This window comes from Heloderma suspectum, chromosome 3, assembly GCF_057233095.1.
Source record: "Heloderma suspectum isolate Gila_16-S chromosome 3, 16-S_ref, whole genome shotgun sequence".
Taxonomy (NCBI): Eukaryota; Metazoa; Chordata; class Lepidosauria; order Squamata; family Helodermatidae; genus Heloderma; species Heloderma suspectum.
The window spans coordinates 329,885,359-329,904,146 of NC_139460.1; the positions used below are offsets into that span (position 1 = coordinate 329,885,359).

Sequence of the window (18,788 nt, forward strand, 5' to 3'; positions counted from 1 at the left end):
CCCCCATGAAGCTTGGCAAAGGTGTTCGAGTAGGCCTCCTCAGACATGCTTCCCATCACTGCTGCTGAAATGACTCGTTCTGAAGAGTAGGGGACATATTCCCTCCCTGGCTTGTAAAACCACGGCACTTCAGGTTCTGAGCATGGCGGCACCACGACCTTCCCTTTCCCTGGAAGGAACGCTTACTGCACCCCGGTTGTCAGCCCTGCCATCAAGCCTCGACCTTGCAGGGGTTGTTGCCCTAGTGACCCTCTTCCCACCATGAGGGGACCTAAGAGGGACATACGTTGCCATCTTGAAAGAGCTGTAGCCATCAGCCAAGAGCTCTCTTTCCTCACGTTTTTTTCTTTCACGCAGGAAATGCTATTGTTTCCTGTCCCTGTTCCTATAAGAGAGGATCAAAGTGGGGCCTCCATTCACGGCCCTTCCCTTCCAGAACAGAGGCTGCCTCCAGCTAGACATCAGATCCTGTCTCCTCTGCCCAGAGCACAGACAATGTCCATCTGCTATGTCCCCCCACCTCATCAACGAGAATGTTGTGTGCCTGCCGTTCAAGTCAGCCAGTTACAGCCTGTTGAAAAATGTGTCTATCGAGCAGCATCTCTCAATAGGTGGCACCAGTAGCCAGACTTTCTCTTAAACCTTAGAACTAAAGCTTTAGGCTTGCTAACCGTTTTTCAGGATGCCTAAAAATAACTGGGTTAAAGCAGGGGTCTGCCATTTGCATGCCATAAAGAGAGCAAGCCGACAGGCACACCGGAAGCAGCAGCATCAGACAGATACTTACTCAACGTTTTGCAAAGCCTCCACCAGCTGGGTTTTCTGATCCGGCGCCATGCGAGCAAATACTGTGCCATGCAACACAAGCTGGAAAATATTGATTCTCTTAGCAGTATAATTAAAATGAAGATCAGAGATGGTCATTTCCAGAAATTTTCTATTGTTGCTTTAATTGTTTTAACTTTTTATTTATGTTGTTCTTGTAATTATTTACTGAGTATTTTAATAATGACTTTTAATATTTTAGCATGCAAACCACTTAGACATTTGGTTATATCAAGCAATGTACAAGGACTATTAAGGAATAAATACATTTTGACAGCATGGAGAGAAGTTCAATGGGTCTCCCTTCTCACTCTGGAGAATTTATTATTTAATTCTGGGGGGAAATTCTGCAGGACTTCTTGGAACATCATGCTGCACCACCACAAAAAGGAAATAATTACTCTGGGAAAGGTGCAGAAAAGAGCAACCAAAATGGTCAGGGGGCTGGAGCACCTTCCTTACAAAGAACGGCTGAAGTGCTGAAGAGACATGATAGTATACAAGGTGTGCCGAAAGTGAAGAGAGAGATGTGTCCCCCCGCCCGCCCATCACACTAGAAACTCCAGATAGGAGAGTCAGGAGAGACAAAAGAACCGCCTCACACAGTCCAACATGAACTTATAAATGTGGCTGCCACAGAATAGCCTTGGCTTTTTAAAACAGTAAGCCAAATGCATGAGGGAGGAGGAGGAGAGCTATGAGCCAGGATGGCTACTGGGAACCTCCGGGTGCGTTGTAGGGTTATGCGAGGGGTTGGTTAGCCTCAAATAGCCCCCGCTGGCAAGGTTCGCACAACATGACAACCCCAGTTGGGGGCTGCATGTTCATGATGGTGGCTGGCGCACACCGCAGCGCCTCAAGGGTTAATTAACCCACGATGGGCTGCCATGTTGTGCAAACTGGCCCATTAACTTGGCTAGCATTAACTTTGGTTACCAGGAGTGCTGTTGCAAGAGTACTGAGCTGCAAACTGAGCTGAAATCAGCACTAGCAATCCTAGCAAACAGAATGACGATGCTTTAAAGAAGCACCCAGCGCATGCTCATCCCTGCTCATTCCCTGAGAGGAAACACAACATTTCAATTTTTCCAAAAATATGTCTGTTTTTCCATTTGAGACCAGGAAGGGGGGCAGGAAGCATGGGAAATGCCCCCTCTAGATGCTTTTCCACAGTGACACTGTAGAAGGATATTATAACACACACAAAAATCATTTCTACCCTATTCTTCCGCTTATGTGCTCAGCACAGGTAATGATAAAATCTCCCCAGGAAACCCATTCCAGATACAGACCTTTGGAACAAGATCCTGGAAGTGCTCCTGGATCACCGCAAAGGACTTCCCGTTCATAGCAAAATGGAATTTGGTCACGTGGAGGCCCTCGAGGCTTTCGTGGGCCAATTTAATTGGAATATCCTGTAGCAAAACAGAAGCGGCGTTGCTGAGACCTGGCCATCAATTCCCTTTGGCAAACCCGCAGAATTTCTCGTAACTATTGAAGCACTGCACCTAAGAGAAATGCCTTTCACAAGGATACTGGAAATATAAAGCCAACATTAACAAGACCTAACAAAGAAGGGGGGAAAGCGCTTTACTTACATATGTAAATTCAACACTGAACTTGCAATAAAATGCATCAGACTTTAGAATCATTTCTAATTCTGATCAGAGGAGTCTTGAGGCTTACCAATCTACTTAGTCCAATCTAACATTCTGCTTAGTAGGGAGGCAATCTTTGGTTAACAAATCAGTTTGATTAATGGATTTTAAAGGTGCACTGTTGTTTTTAAGAAACATTAACACCCATTAAAAACTGCAAGTGACAGGCACCCCCTGCCCCCGAGGCCTTCTGCCTTTCTCCTATGCCCAGGGGGGAACGCCCCTTCTAAGGGTGCCTGCTGCTGTGATATGCTTGTGCATAATCTAAGAAACCAGAGACAGCTTTCTCCTCAAAGGTTGTTTTACTCATGTGCAAATGTATGCTGTTACAGTCAATTAATGAAAGATTGCTGGGGGAATGCTAGGAGTTGTAGGACAGCTTCCTGCCTAAACATGCATAGGGTTGCGCCCTACTTTGCCGTTAATTAAGTGACATCCCTACAGAATAGCTGCACTGGTTATTTTATAGCTTTTGTGACATTTACAGATAGGGGCAGAAACGCATGCCATCTTGCGGCAAACCCATGTTCCCAAACCTGCGCTCGCAGAGGGGACCTGTTTGGGGGAGCGACACTGGGCAGAAGGAGTACTCCAGTTTGCCCTCACCCACCACCATTTCTTTCTAAGAGCCCTCTCCCCGAATTACTTCCCGTTTTGGAGCCCTGCTGAGGGGAGCGAGGAGGGTAAAAAGGCAGGCTTGGCTGGCGGGGGTGGAGGAGAGAGAAACATTTCCCTCCAAACGGATACTTCTGCCATAAGCCCCAGGTGAAGAATCAAGGCCTCTTGTTACTCTGCTTGCCGTGCTGGAGAGCAGCTGGCTCTGGCCCTTCGTGCGGCCCTCAGAGTTAGAGGTGAGCAGCAAGGTGGCCACGTTTGCTGGAGACACCAAATTATTCAGGGTGGTTAAAACAAAAGGGGCCGTGAGGAGCTCCCAGAGCACCTCTTCAAACAAGGGGAATGGGCACCCAAACGGCAAATGTGGTTCAGTGGAAGGACATATAAAGCGATGCATGTTGAGGCAAAACCCCCAGCTTCACACATACGCTGACAGGGTGTTGTGTCAGCCACCACCGTGGAAGGCTTCAAAGGGTGACAAGGGCTACTAACCCTGATGGCTCTATGCCACCTCCAGGATCAGAGGCAGTGAGCCTATGTGCACCATTGCTGGGGAACATGGTGGGAGGGGACTGTTGCGCTCATGCCCTGCTTGTGGATTTCCCGTGGGCAGCTGGTGACCGCTGAGAACGCTGGGCTGGAGAGGGCTTTGGTCTGATCAGCTTCGGAGCTCTCCTTATGTATTCTGACTTGGCCAGCTCTGCAGTTACCTCTGGGCTAATGGCTGGTGAGCAATCGGCGCCATTGGCGAGAGCATCTGCATAATGCCAGTTGATCCTGGCTGTTTGCCCGTCCTTTGGAGGTAGCGCTTCAGCAACGATCACCTTGTCCTGAGGCAGGATCATTCCACAGTCCCTGGCCACAGAGATGGCAGTCAGCATGTTGTCGCCTGGGAGGCAAGCACAGCACAGGGCGTTTGGCCAGGCCCCTGCTCCCTTCCAGATCCCTGGCTCCGCTCCGAGGCCAGCAGATGCCTCCTTCCACCACTGCCCACCCTTCTCCTGCTCCCCCTCATTCCCCTTTGCAGCCTGGTCTCTCCACGGAGCCCTCCTCCACCTGGCACCCTCCAGATGAACTGAACTGCAACTCCCAGTCTCCCCAGCCAGTAGGGGTGGCTGCCACAGACTTCCTCACCCCTCAAATAAGTGTTGTTCCAATTACACCACTCCTGAGCTTCTCTGTTTTTCCTTTACTGTTTTTTATTTTGTGCTTGCTAATATTTGGGCTTAAACATCATTATAAGAATGGGTGCAAAAAAGGATTTAAGTTTCAAGGTTGACTGTTTAATTTGGAACCGGACACAAACTTCAAGTTTGTGACTCAGAGACCAGAATATTTTACAAAACCTTCATGAGTTCGTCAAAATCAAGCAGACCTGCAGGCAGTCCTGAAAAGTGAGGCTGCGAAAAACATTGGCAACAGGCTAAGGATGTTTGGGGGGCAAAGTCGCATTTGGACATTAGCTGAAGCCTGAGAGTCTGAACACATCCAGGCGCACGTCCTGCTTACTGAAATATGCTTGAACATTTATACTGCAAGCAAATTAATGGCCCATTTATCTTGTGCTTCCAGTCATGTCCCATCATCCAAAATTCCAAAAGACAGATAGATGAAGCTGCCTTGTATGTTTTGGTCTATCTATCCCAGCACCTTCCACTCTCATGGACATCAGCATTGCAGTTTTCCTATAGTGGAAGGTATTTCCCAGCTCTGCTATCAGATATCCTTTCACCAAATCAACTGTGGTACGTTCTGCAGGCAAATACATCCTCAGCAAGCTACTGGGCCAAGTTCAAGGTGTTGCTGTTGACCTATGAAGCCCTAAACAACTTGGGACCAACTTACCTCAGGGAGCGCCTCACCCCTTCTGCCCCTGCCCGGTCTCTGTGCTCATCAGAGAGGGCCCTTCTGAGGGTGCCCCGTGCCCCGGAGGCCACCTCAGGCACACGTGCAGCAGAGCACCAAGGGCTGCAACGCCCCCCCTCCGGAGGGCTTTGCCAGCTGACCTCAGAGAGGCCCCCACAGGCTTGGCATCCAGATGCCGTCTTAAAACCCGCCCCTACGCAGGCTTTCCCTGAAGTGTGACAGCTGTGGCATGTAGCACACCGTCGGGTGTGCGGTTTTATTGCTCCTTAGTTTGCATTGTCATGTTTTTATTATTACATTTATTGTTGTTGTGATGCCATTGTATTTTGTGTTCACCACTGTGATGCCTCTGTGCTGTATGAGCTTGAATGAATGAAGGAACGAAGGAAGGAATGAACATTCTCCGCCATGGAGCTCTGCATCCTCCCGCTTCACCCTCAGCACGAGCAGGAGCTGCTCTGTTCGTTTCAACTGTGGGCAGCGCACCAGCTCTGGATCAAGGCGACTGTCCTGCCCGGTGGCTGCACAGTCACCCACCTTCTTCACACACACAGTCCCTCCCCCACAGACAGGGACTTGAGGGGAAGGTCCTGAACTGGGCTCCAATTCTGGGAGGGGGGATTTGCAAGGGGGGGCTGGGAAGGAGGTAGCGGGTCATCCCCTTAGTGCGTTCCCAATTTCTTAACCCTGGTAAACACCTGGGAGTGTTTGGCAGCAGAAGACTGCACTGGAATAGCAGATCGTTTGTTTCAAATGCAGATTCCAGCTGCAAAAACACAGCCCCCAGCCTGGGGCAGGATACAGTTACTGGCAGCCAGAAGGTGCCATAAGAATTGCTTACGAACCTGTAACCATAACAGTGCGGATGTTGGCTTTGTGCAAATCTTCAAGTACAGACGGGGTTTCTTGCTTGAGCTTATTCTGCATTATAATGAACCCCATGAAATCCACGTTGCCCTCAATGGCATCTCTACAGATGGACAGAAGAGGAGGGGGAACACGTGCACGCATGCACACGCACACGAACGCGCGTGCGCGCACACACACACACACACACACACACACACACACCATCAGGAAAATGGTAGTAGCTGTTTCACCCAAAAACAAAATTAATCAAGATTTAGCAGCCAGGGGACGGATATGTGGCTGGATTTGTAGGGGCCACATTAGGGTGGCAAAATTCTTCGCAGACTCCGAAGAATTCTAAAGCACTCTGTGCAAACTAGTTGAACAGCAGATGAGAGTTACTGTAAAGCCAGTGCTAAGTGATGCATGTTGGGGCAAAAAGTCTTAACCACACACATGCTGCCTATGGCTGAGGCCCTGGGGCTGTGGAGGATGGCTCCTTGGAAAGATGAACTCAATGTGCTGTGGTAGCCTAAAGAGCAAATTCTGTGTTAGGAATTTCTAGAAAAAGGATTGAAGACAGAATGGGCCATATGTTCAGGCCAGATCCAAGGTGGAACCTCTTTGCACTTGGCTGCATTTTAAAATTAAAATAAATGTCAAAGGTTAGACCAGTGTGGGGAGAACAGCTCCGTCAGTGGCCAGTATAACCAAATACAGGACCTCTGTGGCTGGAGGCAGCCTACGAGTGCCACTAGGGATGAGCAGGAGGGGGAGGGCACTGGCTTGACCCCGCGAGGGCATTCCAATGTGCTCTGTTTCAGCTGCCTTTGCCCAAACCAGCATTTGAACCAGAGTAGCTAAACCAGAGTACCCAATCAATCAGGCTGCCCAAAGTGCATCGTTGTCAGGGATGCTCTGACTTGGATTCCTGCACTGAGCAGGGGGTTGGACTCGATGGCCTTGTAGGCCCCTTCCAACCCTACTCTTCTATCATTCTGTGATTCTATGTTGTCTTGCAGGACTCTGAGCAGACTTCTGGAACCCTCAGGGATCCACGACAAGGTGAGGTGGCAGCATTTCGAATTATGCGCAGTATCCACAGCCCACACTCTGGGGAGCGACATGGGGAAAGGGCCTTATTTGGAGCCTGTGCAAGGCTGCACTATCAAGCTACGTGCTCTGGGATCTCAACAAGACCTCATATCAACTTACCGGCCAACATTCTGGACTTTGTGCCAGGTTAATTTGGATTCCAACCTTCTGTGAGCCAGGGCAATGACCCGGAAGCCCTGCTGGGTGTACTCTTCCAACACCCTTTCAAAATCAATGGGCACTAGTAAAAAATAACACAAACAAATAGAAGGATTAAAACGGTCACATCTGGGCCGCAGTGGAAAAAACAAAGTGCCCTCCCTTTACCAGTCTCTGGCTTGCACAATCCTGCGACCACCTCCGGCGCTCCTTTCACGTAAGCATCCATCCTCTTTTGCCCGAGGGCTCTTGCCACCACACACATCCGTTGCAAATCAGAAGAAAATGGAAACTGCCGCACGATGCCTATTTCGTAACTGACCTAACACCGAGTGACAGGCAGGTGGGAAAAGAGAAGGAGAAGCGGGGTTAGGCCTTCCCATCGCTGCGAGAATGGAGAGAGCATGACCAAGAGAACAAAAGGAAATGCACTCACCGAAAGCTCGAAGAGCTCCTACAAAAAAAAAAAAGGGGGGGGGAGAAAAAATATTACTCTCTCTACATAGTACTCTACAGCCGAAACTCTTTCAGAAATCTGGCAGGCAGCTTAAATTCATCAGCATGTGATAAGCAAGACTGAAACAGCGCAATCAGCATTTCTACACACACTGCAATATTCTCGTTTGGATCAACTTGGGTGATGCATTGGTCACACCCAACGGCATTTCCCACAGACAGACTGGGCCCAGTGCCGCAACTGGTCCAGAGCTGCCCGCAAGGGAGAAAGCAGGCTCCCATGGTTCCCCAGCAGCGGAATGCCTCCTCCTCCAGAAGGAAGCCGACTGTGATGGGAACCAGAGTGCCTGAGACAAGGGGGAAAGAAGAGCTCTGCGTTGATCTACCATTTCTCTGTTGGCTGCCGGTTTGGAGTCTGGAAGAAGTTGTTTGGGTGGGTGGACAACAGTAGGCATAATTCGGTTATGAAGGGCTGTCTCCTCTTCAGTCGCTTCTTCAAGAATCTGAATGAAGCACAGACACACGTGCGTGAACCGGTTATGCCATCGCAGTCCTGGATCAACAGCTGTAGCGGCAGACAAACCTTGCAAGGCTTCTGGCATCTCTTGCAAATGGACAGAGAGCAGAAGCAGCCGCACATGCCGATGCACAGGCCCCACCTGGAACCCACCACACAAAGCCCAAGGCTGCCGGGTTGCTGCCTGCCTGGGTCCGCAAGCCATGGCCTGTCCAGCACCCAGCTGCTCGCGACTGTGGGGGCTGCGGGGTGAAGCACATGCTGGGGGGCTGCCCTGAGCCAAGCCCAGAGCAGAGCAAATGCCCTGGCCACGCTGCCTGAACTGGCTCTCTAGCCCATGGGTCTAGATCTCGGAAGCCAGGAGGCGGCACGGAGCATTTCACTGCGCCACCTTTATCCTACCTTGTGGCCTGATGGGTCTATCACAGCCTTTCCCAACCTGGTGCCCTCCAGATGTTTCGGACTTCAACTCTCATAAGCCCCAGCCACCATGGCCAATGGTCAGGAATGCTGGGAGCTGTAGTCCAAAACTTGCAGAGGGCACCAGATTGGGGAAGGCTGGTCTATAAGGTGGCCTATAACTGTTAACGTCAAAAACTGGAAATCAATACAGTCATAAAATAGAACACAGGGCAACCGTGAAAAGCAAGAGCCAAAATCCAAGGAAGGAGTCCTTGAAATCAAGCGAGCTCCAAAGGCTCTCTCAGAAGGAGGACAACCTTAGCCAACCATCTACAAACCAAGGATGCAGAAGTGCCTCCCCACCCCACTGTGGGGATGGTGTCATTTGAAGGGTGAATATGTACGCACACACTGATTTTTAAAATGCTTAACAACGTAAATGGGAATGCTACTTTTTTTAAAAAAAATTGTTACTTGCCCTGAGCCTAAGGACAGGGTGTGGCAGAAATAAAGATAAAATAATTGTATGCCCTAAATCAGAAATCAAAGTACTCGGCCCCATATCAACTTAGCTAAGAAGCAACATTGCATATGCAAAAATATGTCTGGCAAGCAGTTAAATTAGCTTCATCAATAGTAAGAATAACACTGGCCCTGTCGATTGTACCTAAAAGATCAAAAACTTTTAAAAAGAGCAAAGTAAATGGAACAGGTTCCTGTCTGAAGCCAGTAGCGGCCTCAAAGTCAGAATAACGAAGCCACAGGTACCACAACTGAATAGAAAAAGCCTTGAAGCACAGGCCGTGTATTGTCCATCTGATGTTCATGCCAGCAAGTGCAAAGAACACTGTGACCAGATCTGCACCACCACCACAGCCCGGTGATCAGGTGATCCTGGCGGGTTGCGGTACGCGCCAGCCACCCTTTCGAATATTCCAGTTGCAGTGGGCAGGCGTCATGACTTATTCTGTTATGTGGACCCTGTGTGGATGACTTGAGCAACCCTTGCATAAGCCACCCTTGCCAGGTTTGCAAGATGCAGTAAGCCGCGGTGACCACCCACCACAGCATGACTATTAAAAAAGGGGGTTGACACACACTGCAACCCATCATGGGTTACAGAAGCCACTGCGGACTGCAGCAATCACGTGAACTGGCCCAAAGTACTACACAGTCAGGAATTTCTCTTGTAAACTGCACAGAGCGCTTTGGCAAGCAGGCAGTATAGAAATGTGATTAATTAATTCATTAATTACACCGTTCTTTGAATCCTGCTTTTAAGGATCAGTCAATTCATTCCTTGGCATTCTGAACACCTGCCTGCCCGCCTGCCCCCCTCCTTCCTTCCCTCCCTCCTTCGCAGGACAGGCACTGCTTCTTACCCATCCAGTGGCTTCAAACATCTTCAAATCCAGGGGGTCGCCTGAAAGTACGCCTTCAATTTTTGTAAGGGAATGACAGGTTGCCATGCAAGCAACGAAGGGAGATTTAACCAACCCCTCACTGCGAACCTTGCCTTCTGGCAAAAGGAAACTGAAAAGAGAAGCGGAAGTTTGCTATGGCAAAACTGAGCAGGCTCCGGAACGTGACTCTCCTTCTACAGCCAAACGCCCCATAGATCCCAAGTCCACATTTCACAGGAAATCCAAATGCCACTCAGCCAAAATACTGGATGAATTCATGAATCATAGAATAGTAGGGTTGGAAGGGGCCTACAAGGCCATCGAGTCCAACCCCCTGCTCAGTGCAGGAATCCAAGTCAAAGCATCTCTGACAGGTGGCTGTCCAGCCTCGTCTTGAACGCCTCCAGTGTGGGAGAGCCCACCGCCTCCCCAGGTAATTGGTTCCATTGTCGTATTGCTCTAACAGTCAGGAAGTTTTTCCTGATATTCAGCCGGAATCTGGCTTTCTGTAACTTGAGCCCATTATTCCATGTCCTGCACTTTGGCATGATCGAGAAGAGATCCTGGCCAATTCTACCCTCCGATTAATGGGAAGCAGTAAAGCAGGGGTGGGGAACCCCTACCCCATGGGCCAGATCTGCCCAAAGGCGTTACACCTCCAGCCAGGGGGCAGCGTCTTCAGCAGGCCCTGTGCCTTCTCCCTCCAAGGCCTGAGCTGATTACCAGCTGGACGGAAGTTCTGGGATTCCCCTGCTCAGGGCTGAAGACAGTCAGCCTTACTTCAGTGCTATGCTCCCCACTGTTATCTCTGGTCCAGTGATAGGAGATAAGAGGGTATTTAGAAGCATTTAAACTTTAAATACCTTGCTCTTTCAGTACCTTTACATTTTGGAGAGCCAGGTATTTCAACTTCCAAGCAGACATGAACAGAACTGAGCTGCGCTTGTTGCACTGGGGCTTCCTCCTGAGCAGACATGCACGCAGCTGAGGTGTGCTCTGTATGCTTGGTGGGAAAATGTCCAAACGGGCAAGAATGACATCTGGCTCCACCCACCTCCTCTGTCCTTGGCCCCACCCTGTGCTCTTAGCCCTGCCCACTGCTGGAATGCAGCCCTCGAGACCCTTCCCAAATCAGAATCCAGCCCCTGGGCCAAAAACGATTCCCCACCCTTACTGTGCACGGAGCTTTATAAGGACCCAAAATGGATTCGGGCAACCCAGTATTTGGAGAGGAAAGATTTGGTTAACGTAATTTCAAATGTATTTTTAGGGGTGACCACAAGACCCTTGGGACAGGGGCTCCCAAATGAAAACAGAGCTCCATTTGCATCACCTGAGCAAGAGCCTGGGGTGGAAAAGTGTTTACAATCTCTTCTGTTTGGGCTCACGGACTATTTCAGGGGTGGGAAAAGCCAGGGACTTGCCTACACTTGACAGCAACAATGGTCACACCTGCCGTTCTACTCCATTACTTACCAAGCATTTTCCGTTCTTTGGATCCCCCAAAGATCCAGGCCATCTTCGGTAAGAGTGCCCGTCTGTTGATGAGTGGGGGGGAAAATGAAATGTAAAAGCAGGGTCTGAGGTAGCAAGGGAACCCTTGAGCCCTGGGCTCAGATATTTATCAATGTGTTGACTATGTTTCTTTTATACCGCAAGGCATCTTGCAGCATAAAACATCCTCCACCCTTGCCATCCCTAACCTCATCCTCCCCCAACTTGGCACCCTCCAACTATTTTGGACTACAACTCCCAGCACTCCTGACCATTGTCCATGTTGGCTGAGGCTGATGGAGGTTGAAGTCCAAAGCATCCAGAGGACACCAGGTGGGGGAAGGCTGCTCTATCAATTTCAATATAACAAATTCATAAAATCAAAATAAATTTTAAAATACAGTCTGACGCAAACCAAACCCAAAAATATAACTAACCTACAGAAGGAGCAAAATGTACAACAGAATCATAGAATCACAGAATAGTAGAGTGTGGGAGGGGCCTACAAGGCCATCAAGTCCAACCCCCTGCTCAATGCAGGAATCCAAGTCAAAGCATCCCTGACAGATGGCTGTCCAGCCTCGTCTTGAATGCCTCCAGTGTGGGAGAGCCCACCGCCTCCCTAGGTAACTGGTTCCATTGTTGTATTGCTCTAAAACAAGTACATTTTTAAAAGCCCTCTTAAAAGCGACTTATATGCACTATTTCAAATGTGCCCCACAAAACGGTCTAAGGGCCCACATCTGCTCCTGAAATGAAGCAGGCCTGGCCCTGCAAGCTGCCTGAATGGTGGAGCACCAAGGGGCAACTAGATGACCACCCTCTAACCCAGGTGAAAGCAGAAATCGGGGGAGAAATACGACTAGAGAGCCCTTTGGCCTCATGAATTCTCCCATCCCTGACATTTACTGAAAAAGAGATTTACACACCTGTCCTGTCAGACAACAGAGAAGAGCTTTAGACTAAGCCCAACCCAACAAGTGTGTGTTATCTCTGTCATCTGTTACCTCTTCATGGATTGTGTCATGCCCAAAGGCTCCAGGATGGGGCAGCCTAGAACACAGCATAAGGAGAAGATGCTGGGACCTATCCTTGGCCATTCCCTACCCCTGCTCAGCATAATCACCCACTGGGTGCAGAAGGAAAGGGTGCGCTGACCGCAACAAGGCCACTCTTGAAGCACAGCTACAGGATGGTTGCAGAAGCCTCATCCTTAACACAGCAAAAGAAGGTTTAACAAACAAGCTGAACCTTGTCAAAGCACACGAGATTCAGCTGGCCGCAAATGTTTATCCTTTGAGGGCTGATACAGAAGATTCCAATTTTCTTCAGCCGCCTCTGGGCATAAACAATCCCAGCAGTCAACGCAGCAGGAAGAGCTGGGGGAACAGTGATGGTGATGATGTCCAGAGACTCAATTATGATGATGTCGACTGAAACCTGTAACAGAAGTACAGCATACAACAAATAAAAATAAAAGAGGTCACCACTGCAAGCTGGAATCCCCAAGGTACAGAGAGCCACTAAACTGAGTCCAGCACCCAGCTGATCCAGTCTTCCAAGCGCTGGCCCTTGAAGAAACACCGTGTGTGCAGGGGAATGTGCCACATCTGCCATCGGAGGCATTTTCTGAGAAATGTTTGTAGCATCATCTTTGGATGTGTGCAGCTGGCTGGTCTAGCGCAGGCAACCTGTGGTGCTCCAGATGTTGTTGTACTGCAACTGCCATCATCCCTCACCATTGGCTATGTTGGCGGAGGCTGACAGGAGTTGCAGTCCAGGAACATCTGGAGGGCCACAAGTTGCCCACTCCTTGTCCAGTGGCACAATTCTTGCTATAAGAGAGAGGTCCTGGGTTCAAATCCTAGACACAGCCTTGCACCAGAAGAATGAAGGGGCCACACCTGTAGAACCTGGGGGGAGGGACCACAGCTCAGAGGCAGCGCATGCAGAAGGTCCTGAGCTCTCTCCAGTTAAAGGGACCAGGCAGCAGCTGTTGTGAAACGCCTCTTGCTGCTGGAGACCCTGGAGAGCCATGCAGCCAGAGCAGACATGCCTCGGCTGGGCAGACAAATGGTCTAGCCTGGGATGAGGCACCTTCCTTGTTTCTGTGATGCAGATCATGCAGTGATGCTTTGACTGGGTGAAATGCTCATCGCATGTCGGATCACAGCACCTACACTTGAGTTTGGATGTTTCTAAAGTAAACTCCAGTAAAACTGACAATCTCTTCCATACTAAAGATAGCAAACTGGGAACTACATAAATAGGTGATTTCCTCAGACAGCTCTCCTCCTCCCCTTGCTGAGGTGGCCAGGAAGGAACAGGACATGTGTGCGGGCGGGGGGTGGCCTCCTCCCCATCTGTCCGTCAGGCAAGGGAAGGGGGCCACAGCACATCCACATTCATTTGGAGTTTGCACAGATACATTCCCATGTGAAGGAGAAGGTGAAGGAGAAGAGAGATTGGAAGAGACCATCCACCAACATGGCTCTGGTCTGCAGAATGCTATGGCTAACTTCTGGGCATCAGAGAAGGAGACCAAAGGGCTGGAAACCATACCTCATGAAGGATGCTGATGACGATCGTGTACAGAAATCCAACACCTGCCACCCCCACAAGGCAGAGCAAGAACAAGTAGGCATCTCTGTAGAGCTTAAAGTCTGTTGGCTTTGGGTATAAGATGGAACGGACTAGCTGCCCTTTTGAAGTGCTGAAGCCTATAAGGAAGGAGATTTTTGGAGAACGTATCATAAATGCAAGCCCTACCCAAAGTCCCACTGGTTAGAAAGCCATGCAAACATGCGATTAAGGCAGCACAAATACCTAACACAACAGAACAATGTTTCTCGGATGAGAAGGCTATCAATGGCTCCTAGTCACAGTGGCTATCTATTGGCTCCAGCATTGGAGGCAGGGTGCCTCTGTATGTAGGTCACAGGGGAGCACGAGCAGGAGGGTGGTATTGTGCTCGTGTCCTGCTTGTGGTTTCCTGGTCAACAGCTGGTTGGCCACTGTGGGAACAGAATGCTGGGCGAGATGGACCTTTGGTCTGATCCAGCATGGCTTTTATGTTCTTAAGCAGGGGCAGCGGGGGGAGGTAAGCAGCTGAGCCATACTGTGCACACTCTCTCTAGGAAAGTTCTCCTATAAAAGGATGAACAAAGTTTCATCGTTGAGAACAAGCAAGTTATTCTTCACAACACTAGAAGAGCTCCACTGGATCAGACCAGAGGCCTCTCTAGTCCAGCGCTCTGTTCTCACAGTGGTCAACCAGATGCCCCAGTGAGAAGTCCACAAGCAGAACACAAGCACAATACCACCCTCCTGTTCGTGCTCCCCTGTGACCGACATAAAGAGGCACCCTGCTACCAATGCTGGTGCCAACAGATAGCTACCATGACTAGGAGCCATTGATAGCCTTCTCCTCCATGGCTTTGTCTAACCCCCTCTTAAAGCCATCCAAGTTGGTTGCTATCACAACTTCTCGTGGTAGTGAATTCCCATACTCTAACTATGCATCATGTGAGGACGTTGTTCCTTTGATCTGTCCTGAAACTCTCACCATTCAGCTTCACTGGATGACCCCACTGAGTTCTAGTAGGTTCTAATATTAAGAGTTCAAGTTCGAAACAATGAGAACGAACTTGAACTCTTAATACAGGAGGGAAATTAAGACTTGATAGGTGTAATTGAAACTTGGCGAGATGACTCTCTTGATTGGAATACAGCAATTGAAAGATATAATTTGTTCAAAAAGAACAGGAGGAACAAAAAGGGAGGTGGGGTTGCACTATATGTGAAAAATACATATCTCTGCACAGAAATACAGGAGGAGGAGCTTGGTAGCCCCATCGAGAGCATCTGGATCAAAATAAATGGAGCAAAGAATAAAAGGAACCTAGTGGTTGGAAACTACTACCGGCCACCCAATCAAGGAGAAGATGAGAATGAAACTTCTGAAAAAGTTGCCAATGTGTCAAGGAAGCAAGATGCAGTAGTAATGGGGGACTTCAATTTCCCCGATATTTGTTGGGAGACAAATTCTGCAAAACATGGCCCCTCCAAGAGATTCCTGACTTGTGTTGCAGATAACTTCCTCCTACAGAAAGTAGAGGAAGGAACTAGAGGATCGGCTATCCTTGACTTGATCCTAACCAACAGAGATGACTTAGTGGATTAAGTAGAGGTTACAGGAACTCTGGGGGAAGTGACCATGTTGTACTTGAGTTCTTGGTTCTAAGGGAAGCAAAAGTCGAGTGTAGCCAAACCTGTACCCTGGATTTTAGGAAAGCTGATTTTAATAAACTCAGAACAATGATCAGTAAGGTTCCATGGCAAGCGACACTAACGAGAAAAGGAGTCCAAGATGGGTGGGAGTTTTTAAAAAAGGAAATTCTCACGGCACAATTACAAACAATTCCAACAAGAAGAAAAGGTGAAAGTCAACAGAAGAAGCCAATGTGGCTTCACAAAAAGATTAGAGATGACCTGAAAACCAAAAAGGACACACATAGGAAGTGGAAAGAAGACCAAGTAACAAAGGAAGAGTACAGGCAGATAGCACAGAATTGCAGGGATGGCGTCAGGAAGGCTAAAGCTGAGAACGAGCTGAGGTTAGCGAGGGATGCTAAAAACAACAAAAAGGCTTTCTTCAGCTTCGTGCATAGTAAAAGGCAGAGGAAAGAAATGGTGGTTCAGCTATTAAATCAGGATGGCAGAATGATAACAGATGACAAAGAAAAGGCAGAAGTGCTCAATTCCTACTTTGGCTCAGTTTTCTCCTGAAAGAGGGTCTATGAGGCCCCTGGCAAAGGTGAAGTAAAAGCTGAAGGGGCAGGATTGCAGCTTGAAATTGATAGGCATATGGTCAAAGAACACCTAATGACTTTGAATGAGTTCAAATCTCCAGGGCCAGATGAACTGCATCCTAGAGTAATAAGGGAACTGGCAGAAGAACTCTCAGAACCACTGCCCATTATCTTGGAGAAATCACGGAGGACGGGTGAAGTGCCAGAGGACTGCAGGAGGGCTAATGTTGTCCCTATCTTCAAAAAGGGTAGAAAGGAGGAACCTGGGAACTACAGACCAGTCAGTCTGACATCAATTCCTGGGAAAATTCTGGAGCAGGTGATAAAGCAATCCATCTGTAAGCAGCTTGAAAACAATGCAGCGATTACTCAAAGCCAACACAGATTTGTCAAAAACAAATCCTGCCGGACTAATCTGATCTCATTTTTTGATCAAGTAACTTCCCTTGTGGACCGTGGGAATGCTGTAGACATCATATACCTTGACGTCAGCAAAGCTTTCGATGAAGTGCCCCGTGATATCCTGATGAGCAAACTAGCTCAAAGTGGGCTACATGAAACAACGATCCTGTGGATCCACAGTTGGCTACAGAATTGGACTCAAAGAGTGCTTATCAATGGGATCTTCTCCAACTCGGGAGAGGTAACAAGTGGGGTACCAGGACCGGCATGGTCATTTTAAAAGGTTTTTTCTTTCTTTAAAACAGCATTGCTTTAAACAAATAGTTTACCGCTCAGGCACACCTAAGACAGCCTTCTTTTGGGAAGCCCCTAGGAAGAGGAAGTGTTTTGGCTGAAATTAAACAGAGACAGATCCCCTTCATGGATCACTGCCTTGTTGTGGCGAAGGGGCTTGCGTAACTCAGTGAAGCCATAAGCTATGCCGTGCAGGGCCACCCAAGATGCACAGGTCATGGTGGAGAGTTCTGACAAAATGTGGTCCACTGGAGAAGGAAATGGCAACCCACTTCAGTATTCTTGCCAAGAAAACCCCATGGAACGTATCACAAGGCTAAAAGATACGACGCTGGAAGATGAGCCCCTCAGGCCAGAAGGTGTCCAATATACTACTGGGGAAGAGCAGAGGGAATTTCCAAGTAGCGCCAGAAAGAGTGAAGCCGCTGGGCCAAAGCCGAAAGCTGTGGATGTGTCTGGTGGTGAAAAGAAAGTCTGATGCTGTAAAGAACAATATTGTTTAGGAACCTGGAATGTAATGAATCAAGGTAAGCTGGAGGTGGTCAAACATGAGATGGCAAGATTGAACATCGACATCTTGGGAATCAGCGAACTCAAATGGACAAGCATGGGCGAATTTAATTAAGGTGACCATTATATCTACTACTGTGGGCAAGGATCCCTTAGGAGAAATGGAGTAGCACTCATAGTCAACAAAAGGGTGGGAAAAGCAGTACTGGGCTACAATCTCAAAAACGAAAGAATGATCTCAGTACGAATCCAAGGCAAACCATTCAACATCACAGTAATTCAAGTCTACGCCCCAACCACTGATGCTGAAGAAGCTGAGGTTGATCAGTTCTATGAAGACCTACAACACCTTCTAGAACTAACACCAAAAAAAGATGTCCTTTTCATCATAGGGGATTGGAATGCTGAAGTAGGAAGGCAAGAAATCACCGGGAAAACAGGCAAGCATGGCCTTGGTGTACAAAATGAAGCAGGACAAAGGCTAATAGAGTTTTGCCAAGAGAACACGCTGATCGTAGCAAACACTCTTTTCCAACAGCACAAGAGGCGACTCTACACATGGACATCACCAGATGGTCAATATCGAAACCAGATTGATTATGTCCTTTGCAGCCAACAATGGAGAAGCTCTATACAGTCAGTAAAAATAAGACCTGGAGCTGACTGTGGCTCAGATCATGAGCTGCTTCTTGCAAAATTTCGGCTTCAATTGAAGAACGTAGGGAAAACCACTAAACCATTCAGGTATGACCTAAATCATATCCCTTATGAATATACAGTGGAGGTGACGAATAGATTTAAGGGATAAAACCTGATAGAGTGCCTGAGGAACTATGGATGGAGGTCCGTAACATTGTTCAGGAGGCAGCAACTCAATCTATCCCAAAGAAAAAGAAAGGCAAGAAAGCCAAGTGGCTGTCTGAGGAGGCTTTACACGTAGCTGAGGAAAGAAGGGAAGCGAAAAGCAAGGGAGAAAGGGGAAGATATATCCAACTGAATGCAGAGTTCCAGAGGATAGCAAGGAGAGACAAGAAGGCCTTCTTAAATGAACAATGCAAAGAAATCGAGGAAAACAAGAGAATGGGAAAGACTAGAGATCTCTTCAAGAAAATCGGAGATCTCAAGGGAACATTTTGTGCAAAGACGGGCATGATAAAGGACAAAGAAGGCAGGGACCTAACAGAAGCAGATGAGATTAAGAAGAGGTGGAAAGAATACACGGGAGAACTATACAGGAAAGATCTGAATGCCCCTGATAGCCATGATAGTGCGGTCACTGAACTGGAGCCGGACATCCTCGAGAGTGAAGTCAAGTGGGCCTTAGGAAGCATTAGTAACAACAAAGCTAGCGGAGAGACAGTATTCCAGCTGAGCTATTTAAAATCCTAAAAGATGAGGCTGTTAAAGTGCTGCACTCAATATGCCAGCAAAT

General features: G+C 48.4%; 1 protein-coding gene across 9 annotated transcripts in view; it reads right to left on the reverse strand.

Annotated features, from left to right (window-relative positions):
* The window catches only part of ATP13A3 (ATPase 13A3), a 132,852-nt gene that overhangs the window by 52,827 nt on the left and 61,237 nt on the right, over nt 1-18,788 (reverse strand). For all 9 annotated transcript variants that reach the window (XR_014789680.1, XR_014789679.1, XM_084847833.1 and 6 more), the window contains exons 12-23: nt 13,902-14,059; nt 12,591-12,779; nt 11,322-11,383; nt 9,825-9,975; nt 7,910-8,026; nt 7,504-7,521; nt 7,236-7,389; nt 7,029-7,149; nt 5,810-5,934; nt 3,809-3,987; nt 2,118-2,240; nt 788-867 (exon numbers count right to left, since the gene is read on the reverse strand). Coding sequence is in view for 7 of the 9 variants with exons in the window: in XM_084847833.1 (XP_084703959.1) it covers nt 788-867; nt 2,118-2,240; nt 3,809-3,987; nt 5,810-5,934; nt 7,029-7,149; nt 7,236-7,389; nt 7,504-7,521; nt 7,910-8,026; nt 9,825-9,975; nt 11,322-11,383; nt 12,591-12,779; nt 13,902-14,059 (1,477 nt within the window). In the remaining 2 variants the exon portion in view is untranslated. The remainder of the gene's footprint in view (nt 1-787; nt 868-2,117; nt 2,241-3,808; nt 3,988-5,809; nt 5,935-7,028; nt 7,150-7,235; nt 7,390-7,503; nt 7,522-7,909; nt 8,027-9,824; nt 9,976-11,321; nt 11,384-12,590; nt 12,780-13,901; nt 14,060-18,788) is intronic.